Source organism: Procambarus clarkii, chromosome 66 (assembly GCF_040958095.1).
Source record: "Procambarus clarkii isolate CNS0578487 chromosome 66, FALCON_Pclarkii_2.0, whole genome shotgun sequence".
Classification (NCBI taxonomy): domain Eukaryota; kingdom Metazoa; phylum Arthropoda; class Malacostraca; order Decapoda; family Cambaridae; genus Procambarus; species Procambarus clarkii.
In genome coordinates, this window is record NC_091215.1 from 16746504 (window position 1) to 16758587 (window position 12084).

Here is a 12084-nt window from a genome sequence, read left to right on the forward strand (position 1 = left end):
CTACAGAAGCACGTGACACTCCTCTTCACTGCTGCTTCTCCTCACAGCTCGAGGTCCTCCGCTCCACTACCTTGGAGTCTCATCAGCTACTTCATCTGCTGGCTTCGAAGTTCTCAGCAACTTCTTCCCCAAAGACAAACCTGCAACCCATCGACGTTCCAATAAAATGTTCCCCTTTAACACATAAACAAAAATAACCACACAATATGCTTGCCTCAAACCTCTATCTGTCCTCTACATACAGCGAGAGTGGACTCCCCCGTTTTGGGCGGGTCCATACTCCACCTCGCCTGGCGGCGGTCCTCACTCGCTGGGAGGGTCTTCCTCCATCCGGAGCCAGGCTCCCTCAGTCGTCCGCCAGAGCTCAGAGAGGACGGACGTCGCTCCGTGTTCCTCCCTCTCCACTCTCTTATTTCAGGCTTTCTGCCTTATTAAAACATGTCTAACCTATAAATAAACATTGCTACTGTCGCTGGGCACACGACCAAACTACAAGCAATCACTATGAACTGGCGTATATCGTGCTTACCACAGATTAATTGGTCGAGGGCGCTTTCCCTCTGACGGCGTCTGGTCAGGGCGCTCCCACGGCCCCCCAATAATGCTTCTGGGCGATTTAATATCTGCTCGTCGACCAGGACTTGAGACCACAACGTTCCCAGCTCGGTTCCACAGCTGGCACGTCTACACACTTCTCTTCTCTTAGAGATATATCACTAGGGGTTCCCTTCTGACGGGAGCTCAACGGAGCGCGGCTTCCCCCTGCGATGTCTGGCACTCAAGTGAGGTCAAGGTCCTCCGGAAGCGAGCCTCACGCCTCCAGCAAAATGTCCACATCTCCTAGCCAGTCATTTATCTGTTTTCTCCTTCATTGCCCATAATCTCAAACTGTTATACATATCCAAGCAACTATTTTACATATGCGTTATCACCTCAATATTTGCTAGACCTTCTAGTTAGGTCAGGCTTGCTGAATAACTCTCAAGAAGGGAGACTCGTTTCTCCTGCAGGCTGAGATCATAACACTCCCCTCCCCTTACTTTTGAGAGTTATTCCAGTGGCAAAGCTCGGGATAATACATCCGCCACCACACTGTCTCGTTCTTCAACCAATTGGTTCGAACGGTTGATCTGCTTACGTACTCCCTTAGGAGTCTACAATTAGTTCGTTGCTCCTTGCAACATCTGGCTCACAACTCGCCAGAAACATGATCTTCTCATAAACGATCTGACTTCTCTGGCACCTGTTGGCTAGGCTGTCCTCCTTGGACGCCTGCACTCCATTGGTCCACTCTACTTACTGTCTCCACCCTCCGTTTCCTCGTCTTCTTCTCCTCACGTCCAGAGTCAGACATCTACTGTCTGTACCTCCTCTGTCGTCTTCACTCTTCCATCTACTGCCATTATACTTCCGCCTCCTGTCATCATACTTCACTCCCTCGTCTTCACCAACTATCCTCCCTTTCGTCTCCTCATTTGTCCAAGACATCGTCTTGTTTGACTTCCATCGAGTCCTCGGCTTTCTTCTATTCATCCATGCTTGCATCATCATCCTCTTCTCACACTTCTCACCTCTGTACCACTCCATTTCTTCTCCTTCAACTCTTCTTCGTTCCCTAAAAGTTTCTTCGGGCACTGTACTACATCCAACAGCACTCGACCATACATGTCGCTTTGCCTCTCCCAGAGTGCTCGTAAGCATCTCTCCACACATACTGTCTCTTCTCCTTTCATTTTCTCGGCTACTACTCTTCTTCACTATCTCTTCTTCACGTTTCCTGTGGAACATGTCAACTCTTGACATCTCAAACAACTTAATTCCACTATCCCTATGCCTCTGTGCTCGTGGACAACGTGACGCTCTATTTCCGTCCTCAGTATGTCCACATCTTTCCTCATTCATACTCAGCACAGTTGCATTCACCTTCCGACTCTTAATTTCAGCAGTCTGGGCTCTACTCAGGTCCGCTCTCTTCACATGATTCTTCTTCGGCTGGGCCATCCTCACTTTTGACCTCACCGAGACTTCATTTGCCTGGGCTGGACCTTCATCAAACAGCCACGCTATATCTACGTCGATATCTTCCACCGGCTGAATCGACACTGTCTCACCTTCTCCAGTGTCTTCCTCGTCGGCCACTTCTGCCTTCGTCACTACCGAGACAGGGTACTCAATGGCTTGGCGGTCTCCTGACGCATCTCCTCGGATGTCAGTCAGGTTCACACTCTCAGGTGTCCCACCCGTGCCGTGGCCTTCTGGGCACTCCTCTGGCACAGTCTCCGCTATGACTCTTGGCAACACCTTTGTCCCGCACAAGTCATTCCCCAGGATCACTTGGACTCCTGGAACAGGTATGTCGGGGCACACTCCCAACATCACCTCTGCCGACACATATTCCGACCTTAGCTGGACAGTGCATACGGGCATGTCACTCTCAGACAATAACCCATATACTCTCATCTTACCACTGCCAGCTAATCGTCGATCATTCCCAATCAGGCTTCTCGTAATCAAGCTCTGATTAGCTCCGGTATCTCTTAAGATACCAACTTCTACCTCAGGTTGGCCTCCTATTCTGATCCAACCTTTGCTCATGAACGGCCTATACCTCTCGTTCACTAAGTTCGCTCTCTGTGGTTTGTCTTGGAACACATTAGTATATTTACCTCGGGGGTCACACATGGCCAGGGTCACAACTCTCTTGCCCTGCCGACAATCTCGCATCACGTGACCCAATCCGTTACAATTGTAACATCTCATCTGGGAAAAGTCTCTTCTATATGTACCAGAGTAGCTCTGACTCTGCCCACTCGTATTGGAGTTCCTCGGGCCAGACGTACTACTCGTACTCTGTGGAGCTTTACTGGACTCTTGATTTCCTGGATAACGATTAGTTTCTCGTTTGGCTCCTCCATCCTCACTTTCAGACGAAGTGCGCGACCTACTCTTCTGAGTTTTAGGGTACTTACTTTTATCTGCCCATTTATCAAAATTTTTCTCATCCCAGACTCTTCTGGGCCTCTCGTAATTTCTTCCTCCCCAGACTCCATTGGGTCTGCCATTGCTGCGTCTCACCTCGCTTCTCACTCTGTTCTCCCTCAAGCTCTTGTATGCTTCAGTAATCATATCTGCCCTATCTGCGGCATCTTTCACCTCCATTATCCCTGCTTCTTGGATCTTGAACTTTGTTTCGGGATGCATCATCTCCAAGAACTTCTCCATGACCATCAGTTGCTTCAGGTCAGCATAAGATCCAACTCCAGCAGCCTCAATCCACTTCTGGAATCGTCTTTCCAGATCTCTTGCTGTCTCAGCAAACGTACATGCTCCAACTTTGATCATCTCTCTGAAGCGCTTCCTATAAGCTTCTGGGGTTAACTGAAACGAGCGCAATATGCTGCTCTTTACTGTGGCATAATCCTGGCACTCTTCCAGTGACAATTGGGTGTATGCCTCCCTGGCTGCACCGGTCAATCTTAACTGGACCAGCTGGGCCCATTCCTCCTGTGGCCACTCCTTGATGCTGGCTACTTTTTCAAAGTGCTCGAAAAAGCTCTCTGCCTCTTCGGGAACAAACAAGGGAATGTCCTTCTCCCTAACCCTAACATCTGGTGGGTGTGATACCTGGGTGGTGCTCTCTGGCAACCCATGTTCGATCCTTTGCTCAGCCAAGGTTCTATTCGCTTCTATCTGCATTTGTTTTGTTCTCTCTTTTTCTTTTTCGACCTGGGCTTTTTCTTTTTCTATTTCCAGTCTGGTTCTCTCTTTTTCTTTCTCGGCTTCATTTTTCATCTGGAGTTCTAATTTCATCTTTTCCAGCTGGAACTGTCTCTCCTCACGCTGCATCTGGAGCTCTAACTGGAATCTCTCCAAGCTCCTATTTCGGCTACTCCTGCTACTGCGGCTACTCTTGCTGCTCCTACTCGATCCCTGGGATCTCACGTCATCCTGCCCATCATCCTCCTTTCCACTTTCAGCTCCTTTTTGGGCTCCTTGCTCTGCCGCTTCACTTCTGGCTCTCAACTGCCTCAGGATCTCATCCTTCATCCCAGCTACTTTAGATGCTTTCAACCTGATGCCACATTTTTCTGCTATTTGTTTCAATTGATCCCTCGTGCAACCTTCTAAGTCCTCAGGCTTGCCTGACTCCACAAACGCTTGCACCTTATCCATCTTTGTCCTGTGAGTCTTCCCAAGAGAGAGAGTATACACCTGCGGTCACACAGTTTATCTATTTCAGCAAGGGTGTACCAATCCACTCTTGGACAGGGTGTGGGTGTGTCAGTTCACTCTCCCGGACACAGGCCCCCAATTTATTATAGACTGTGGGTTGGTTGGTGTTGTCGTCGTTGATCCTTCTCTATGGACAACCCAACCCACAACTCGGCAGAGTGCTTATACTAGGAGATCACCCTTGGCGCTTCTGGCTCTTGGAGAGGGGCTCAACGTCACACGTTTAGGGGATGCGGCTCCAACACTTAGCCTCGTTGTCACGTGCACACACCCACTCGAGCCGCTGTGACTCCCCACTCTCTCCTTATGAGATATGATCTCCTCAATCCCCTATGACTTACTAGTATTACCTTCTACCCTGTCCACAGCAGTGGTTCATGGTTCTTTCTCTCTCTCTCTCCTTCTTTACTACCTCCTGGGAAGCCTCACTAGGACAAGGGCAAACACCAGCAAATTGTGACACATTTACTGAACAAAGCACATACACGATACATACACACATATAATAATAATGAATCCTATACTCTATAATATCACAATCAGGTTGCACTCCAATACCATCAGAACTCTATTATCAGCTTATCAAGTGGTATCCTATCTCCTGGTTCACCACCTGATACTATTAACCTCCTCAAGTTGGTCAAGCCTACACACTGTTGCACTATCAGCAAGATAATGTATATATAGAAAATCAGCATTTGAATGCAATAACATATATCAGTATAAATGTTCATTGATACACAACAATGATTAATCGATCACTGTCAGTCCTCGAGCACATACATCTGTAGGTAATCAAGCCTACGACTGCAACTCTAAGCTTCAGAATAAATCACTCCTTGACATAAGAATGCCAACAGTCACTCACCTCTCACTGCGTCTTGCACGCTAATGACAACCAAACACTATCAACTCCCTACTAGTAATCCACCAGAACTTCCCCTTCCACCTCTGGAAGTTCACAACCCTAATATCCTTAGGTTCTTCCGGGCTTCACTACCAGGATCCTCTGCAGCTCCTCCAGGCTGCTATCATGAAGTTTCCTTGTGCAACTACGGTACTTCACCCTTCTGTTAGGTTCTTCCACAGCTCTCTTGGCTGCTACACCACCTCTACAGAAGCACGTGACACTCCTCTTCACTGCTGCTTCTCCTCACAGCTCGAGGTCCTCCGCTCCACTACCTTGGAGTCTCATCAGCTACTTCATCTGCTGGCTTCGAAGTTCTCGGCAACTTCTTCCCCAAAGACAAACCTGCAACCCATCGACGTTCCAATAAAATGTTCCCCTTTAACACATAAACAAAAATAACCACACAATATGCTTGCCTCAAACCTCTATCTGTCCTCTACATACAGCGAGAGTGGACTCCCCCGTTTTGGGCGGGTCCATACTCCACCTCGCCTGGCGGCGGTCCTCACTCGCTGGGAGGGTCTTCCTCCATCCGGAGCCAGGCTCCCTCAGTCGTCCGCCAGAGCTCAGAGAGGACGGACGTCGCTCCGTGTTCCTCCCTCTCCACTCTCTTATTTCAGGCTTTCTGCCTTATTAAAACATGTCTAACCTATAAATAAACATTGCTACTGTCGCTGGGCACACGACCAAACTACAAGCAATCACTATGAACTGGCGTATATCGTGCTTACCACAGATTAATTGGTCGAGGGCGCTTTCCCTCTGACGGCGTCTGGTCAGGGCGCTCCCACGGCCCCCCAATAATGCTTCTGGGCGATTTAATATCTGCTCGTCGACCAGGACTTGAGACCACAACGTTCCCAGCTCGGTTCCACAGCTGGCACGTCTACACACTTCTCTTCTCTTAGAGATATATCACTAGGGGTTCCCTTCTGACGGGAGCTCAACGGAGCGCGGCTTCCCCCTGCGATGTCTGGCACTCAAGTGAGGTCAAGGTCCTCCGGAAGCGAGCCTCACGCCTCCAGCAAAATGTCCACATCTCCTAGCCAGTCATTTATCTGTTTTCTCCTTCATTGCCCATAATCTCAAACTGTTATACATATCCAAGCAACTATTTTACATATGCGTTATCACCTCAATATTTGCTAGACCTTCTAGTTAGGTCAGGCTTGCTGAATAACTCTCAAGAAGGGAGACTCGTTTCTCCTGCAGGCTGAGATCATAACAAGTGGCCACCATACACTGCATGACAAATCACACAGCAGACAGCAGATGACGCCACGATTACGACGTCACCTCCCTCACCAAAATAGCTCCTCTCATCATACTCCTGGTGCTGTTATTACACTATTCACACACACTGTATATACCCATGTACATGTGTGTTCCCCATAGCGAACCACGAAGCTAGTATGGTGAGCAAAACAAGAGTTACTGCCCCACAGTGAGGCTACCTCAATTCTCTCCCTTCCTCCCTCCCTCACCAAAATTCTTCCTTCCTACACACAACACTAATTATAACCACAATCCTGGTCACTAATACCTGTAAATGAATAATTGACCACAAGTTTATTTTGAAAAGGAACCTAAAAAGTCGTTTGAAGATTCCTAGATGGACGAAATAATGCTGTGGTGCTGTGGCTAGAGCTGTGAACATCGTGAACAGCATTGAATCACTCATATTTGAACATTGTATCCAGTCATTATCACACTCAGGCTCTTTTATAATACTATCATGGCTAAATAAAACAGATTATATATATATATATATATATTGACAATATTAGGCGATGCTGTGGTCACACGCTGAACAGCAGTGCTGTGCGCTCATGCTGCGATAGCCAGCCTTGGTTGCTCACTCACTACTGAGGCTCTGACACCCAGCAATGTGGACCATGATTTTTTTTAAAGATGGCGTCTGTTTACAAGAGCCCTGAGGAAGCTGATGTGAACCCCATGTAGCCGCGGGAGTTTTGAATGGAACGTGAAAAATAAAAACACCCGGAGGTGCGTTGCGCACCCGAAGCCTGGGCCTGCAGGCACGTTGCGCAGTTAAAGGGTTAAATTATTTTATGAGTTTTGTTTGTCTCATAGATCTGGACACCATCATTTCAGGAATTTAGTGATAGTAAATTATTATGGTAAGGATAGCTAAGTAAATTTTTCAATATAGTTGTATTTAGGAATACATTTCTATTATAGTAGTCACTGCAAGAAAACTTGCCCACTTTCATATAAATATTCCAGAATAAACATGGACTTTCATGAAGTAAATATTATCATTTGCATGGTATTATTGTCATTGAAATTAATTTTCATTTTCTAATGTTGCCTAAATCATTTCAACAGTCTCATTAGTCATGCTGATCAAAGGGTGAAATCTGGCCATCTTCTGTTTGTCATGAAGACTCATCAGCGTTTCCACAGTGATAAAGTGATATGTGAAACAGTTATTCCTCTTGATGAAATAGATATGCCTACGCCCAACAATATAAAACCTAAAGTCCTCAACATGAATATTCCAAGGAATGTGGATGGTGAGTTTTACAGAAAACTTATTTTTATAATGGCCTTAAGGTTTATAACAAGTTTATCTATATGTTTATATCTACCTTTAGTGTACAACTTTCTTAACTAGACAGCATGTAAAAATTTATTTCTGTATGAACATTGGTGAGGAGAAAGAGCCAGAAAACATTTGTTACACATTAGATGATCTGCTAGTAGTAGATTTTGCTCTATCACTGTCAGTGATATCACCCCTTCAATGATAATTCCTTTTTCTCTTGACTCACATTTGGAAGAGGATCTCTCAACAAATAAATTTTGGAGAAGCAAAGTCAACTAACCAAATTGAAAATATGCCCCACAAACAGCTCCAGCTTCATCCTATATGAAAGTGCTAGGGTAGTTCATAACAAACATTTTGTAGCCATTGATCTATGCTACAAGTGGCCCATATATTATGCCGCTATACAGGGTAACCTCAATTCTGCAAATCTGGTTGGTACGCACACTTTCCAGGCGGGATTTACTCACCCAATTCGACAAACTCTCGTTCACCGAAACAGAGGATGTGCAGATTTGTTTAGGATGTTGGGACAGAGTTCACAAACTGGTGGAAATATTTCCTATCATATTACAGGATAAAATGTTAAATTCCCTTCATATGACAGATTTAAATTAAAAATTTCCTTAGTGAAATCGCCCTTTCTCCTCCAACGTCTCTCTCCCTTCCTCACTACAGTACTTGCCTCCCTCACTGCCTCCCTCCCTCACTGCCTCCCTCACTGCCCTAACCCCCTTCTCACTGCCCCTAAGCCCTCTTCCTCACTACCTCCCTCCTTCACTGCCTCTCCCCCTCCCTCACTTGTTTCCTCTCCCCCTCCCTCCCTCACTCACTGCCTCTCTCCTTTACTGCCTCTCTCTCCCTCACTGCCTCTCCCCTCCCTCCTTTACTGCCTCTCTCCCTCACTGCCTCTCCCCTCCCTCACTGCCTTTCTTGCTCCCTCTCTCCCCTCCCTCCCTCCATCACTGCCTCTCTCCCTCACTGCTTCTCTCCATCCCTTCCTCACTGCCTCTCCATCCCTCCTTCACTACCTCTGTCCATCCCTCCCTCACTCTCTCAATCTCTCATTTGCAGGTTTGGAATCAGGATGATAAACTGATAATTGTAAATGCCTACAGCCCACCAGCAAGCAACACATGGGACAAAAGAGGAATTAGATGACAAACAAGATGGTCTCATAATAGTCATGAGATTATAGTAACAGCAGATAAAGATAAATTATTACACAGAGAAAACACAATACTGTGATATATCAAATGAACAAATCCACAAAGGCCCTGATGAGGGTTCAAATATATATATATATGATTTGTTCAAAGATAAATCATGATTGTTGGTTCTGGGAACTTCAACTTCAAAGCAATAGACTGGGAGGCTTACAAAGCAAGAACGGAGGACATTTGAACAGACAGATTTGTAAACCTCATTCTGGAGAAATTCACGTATCAATACATCAAGCAGGCCACAGGAATGACACAAGGGGATGTTCTGTCAATATTCACCAAGAAAGAAGAAGAGATATTTGACATCTAGTACCTTCCTTCCTTGGGAAAGAGTGATCATGTCCTGTTGGAAATTAAATATGCTTTGTGATATAATCTAGATGAGAATGGGGACATTGCAAAAATTGATTAACATGATTTCAAGAGAAATCTAGAAAAATCCAAGAAAATAGTTGCAATGGGGAACATAGTAACTTCTTTAACCCCTCAATTGCACAGCTTCCAAACATGGCACCCCCCCCCCCCAGTGTGCAGGAAATAAATTCTCTGGAAAAAAATTCTTTTCTGGGGGTAGCCTCTACAGCTCCCTGGAGCTACCCCCCAGTGTGCAGGAAATAAATTCTCTGGAAAAATTCTTTTCTGGGGGTAGCCCCTATGGCTTCCCAGAGGAAGCCATAGGGGCTTTTATCCATGGCTGATATGGATACCCTAACTTTTTTGCATCAGTCGATTTGGGTGGAGTTCTAGGCCTACCGGGGACCATGAGTCAGAACCTGGCCCCATCACAGAGGCACGGGGAGGAATTGTCCATAGAAATGCACCTGTGATTTGGATCATTCTATTCCATCACAGAGGCACGGGGAGCAATTGTCCATAGAAATGCACCTGTGATTTGGATCATTCTATTTCTGCCATCGACCGGTACAGGCACCCCAGAAAGATAAGCGCCAAAAAACAAACCCTTATTCTGGTTAACAACAAAAATCATCAAACTAGTGGACAGAACTCCCCAAAAGAAAAACGAGCAAACAAGCAAGATGTTACACGAGCCGCGCCGCATGTCTGCGCAGCTCCCCCCTCCCTGGGAGGGGGAAGGGGAAGCCCCAGACCTTCACGCCGGCGATCCCCGCCCCAGTTCCATCGGCTGATGGGATCGTGCGTGGTTGTGTGGCTCCAGCTCCAGTCTTCTCTCAGTGCTGTTAATTGTTTTTCAGTGCTGCTCTTACAGGTGGTCATGTGACCTAGACATAATATTCTCAGGTACTCGGGCTCCATGTGCTTAGGGTCTCCTTCCCTGAGTACCCTGTAAGTACTGCCCTTGGGGCTTGGGGTTCTCTTCCACAAGTCGCCTTGGGTCTACCTCTATTGGCCTTTTGCTGCTTGGCGTTGGGCCGCCCCCGAGTGTTTGGGGATTTTCCTCCCTTGTTTGCCTTGGGGTAAGTGATAGTTATTACACTGATGGAGCACGGAGTACTGCGTAGCTAGTTTTCACCTATAACTGTGGCCAGCTCTGTTCCCTCTGGGAACGTTGTCCACTTGCGTGGTTTTTCTTTTCTTTTTGTTTTTGCCTGGTGGGGGGCCTGCCTTGTTTTCTCCCATCATCCTTATATTAGGGTCGTCTTTTGTGGTGGCACCCCCTACTTCGCCCTCGTGAGTGGACATGTCCCGTGGGTTCAGCTTTTAACAGTTTGCTTGGTAGTTTGGGGCACCGGTTAGCAGTGCCCTGCCTGGGATAACCCTTAGCAGACTCAGTCTAGAAGGTCCTGGAAAACCGTGGGGGCTCTCGGGTTTAATGGAGGAGACCCTTGCGTCCCCTCTCGCTTTGTGCGAGTTTGAGGGTTGCTCTGTTCCCTTGTCATTCATTGTTCCCTTCATCTTGTCATCTCTGTTCCCTTGTCACTCCGACATTCATTGTTTTTGCCTCCGTCATGCTGCCTGTTGGGTCGGTGACACATTCGACCCTGCGTCCTGCGAGCTGAGTTGCTTGTTCGTGACTCAATTTACCCAGACTGACGATGAATTGCTTCTGGTGCAGGCAGCACTTGCGTTGCAGGGTAGGTTTAGGTTATTGCAACAAACTCGGGTTGTCGCTTCCCTGGACACCCCAAAGCTGCCCCGCTTTGCCTATAGGGACTCGGACTTGAGGATGTTGGTCACTTCAGCCTTGGTTCCGTCCGCGCCTCCTCGTTCTTCCCCTTCGGTGGTTCCTTCAGTTCGTCTCCCCTTCCTCCTGCTTCTGGCCCCTAAGTGTCTGAGGGCTTCGGGGTCAGGGCAGGGTTTAGAGGTTTCTGAGACTCAGGCAGTTTCGGGGGTTGCCCCGTCTGGGGTGGCTGTGGAGGCATTCGAGTCTGTTTCTCCTGCCAATGCTCCGGAGTCTGACCAGTGGACCAGTGAAGCTGTTTGCGCCGATCCTGCAAGAGGCGTTGCTGTGGTTTTTCGCTACATGTTTCATGTGTCGACAGGCGGTCCTCGCTTCCTCCTTGGAATACACTTGGGCCCTTCCGGCTCTTTCGGCTGCCCCGGCTTTTTCTTGTGAGGCCGGGGCATTGGAGGACGACTCGGCCCCGGGGCCCTGAAGTGGAGGTTCCCGGGACCCTGGAGTGGAGGTTCCCGGGGCCCTGGAGTGGAGGTTCCCGGGGCCCTGGAGTGGAGGTTCCCGGGGCCCTGGAGTGGAGGTTCCCGGGGCTGAGGAGGAGCTGACTTGGGGCCTTGGGCTCTTTTGGACCCCACCTGGATTTTCCGTCCTTCTGAGCGGGGCTTACTGTTGCAAGGAGTGGGGTTTTCTTTTCCCCCCTCTGCGTATGATTTGGACTTGGGTTCTGCTTCGGTTCGGTTCCGTGTCCCTGTGGATTCTTAGGTTCCATCTTTCCAGAGGTTTTCGGCTTCCCGCATCTCGCCGCCTGAGGTGTGGTCGGCCATTGCAGCTTACCTCCTGCGTGACCCGGAGTACGCCTCCATAATGGATCCTTCTTCGTTCAGGTTTGGATCATCGTGTCCTTACTGAGTGCGTTATGAGGTTACGGGGTCGTCCTAGCTTGCAGACTGCCCTTTGTTTTTGTTGGATGCTTGGGACTCGTTCTGTCGGACCCGCGTGTTTGAGTGGCACGAGGTGGTGACAGTGGTCCAGGTTTACCTGGGGGTGATTTTGA

At 48.0% G+C, this 12084-nt stretch overlaps 1 protein-coding gene across 1 annotated transcript in view; it reads left to right on the forward strand.

Moving 5' to 3' along the window:
• The window catches only part of LOC123769137 (protein unc-13 homolog 4B), a 441599-nt gene that overhangs the window by 380047 nt on the left and 49468 nt on the right, over positions 1–12084 (forward strand). Inside the window, exon 17 of the mRNA XM_069309818.1 lies at positions 7493–7680. Within this exon, the coding sequence (XP_069165919.1) occupies positions 7493–7680 (188 nt within the window). The remainder of the gene's footprint in view (positions 1–7492; positions 7681–12084) is intronic.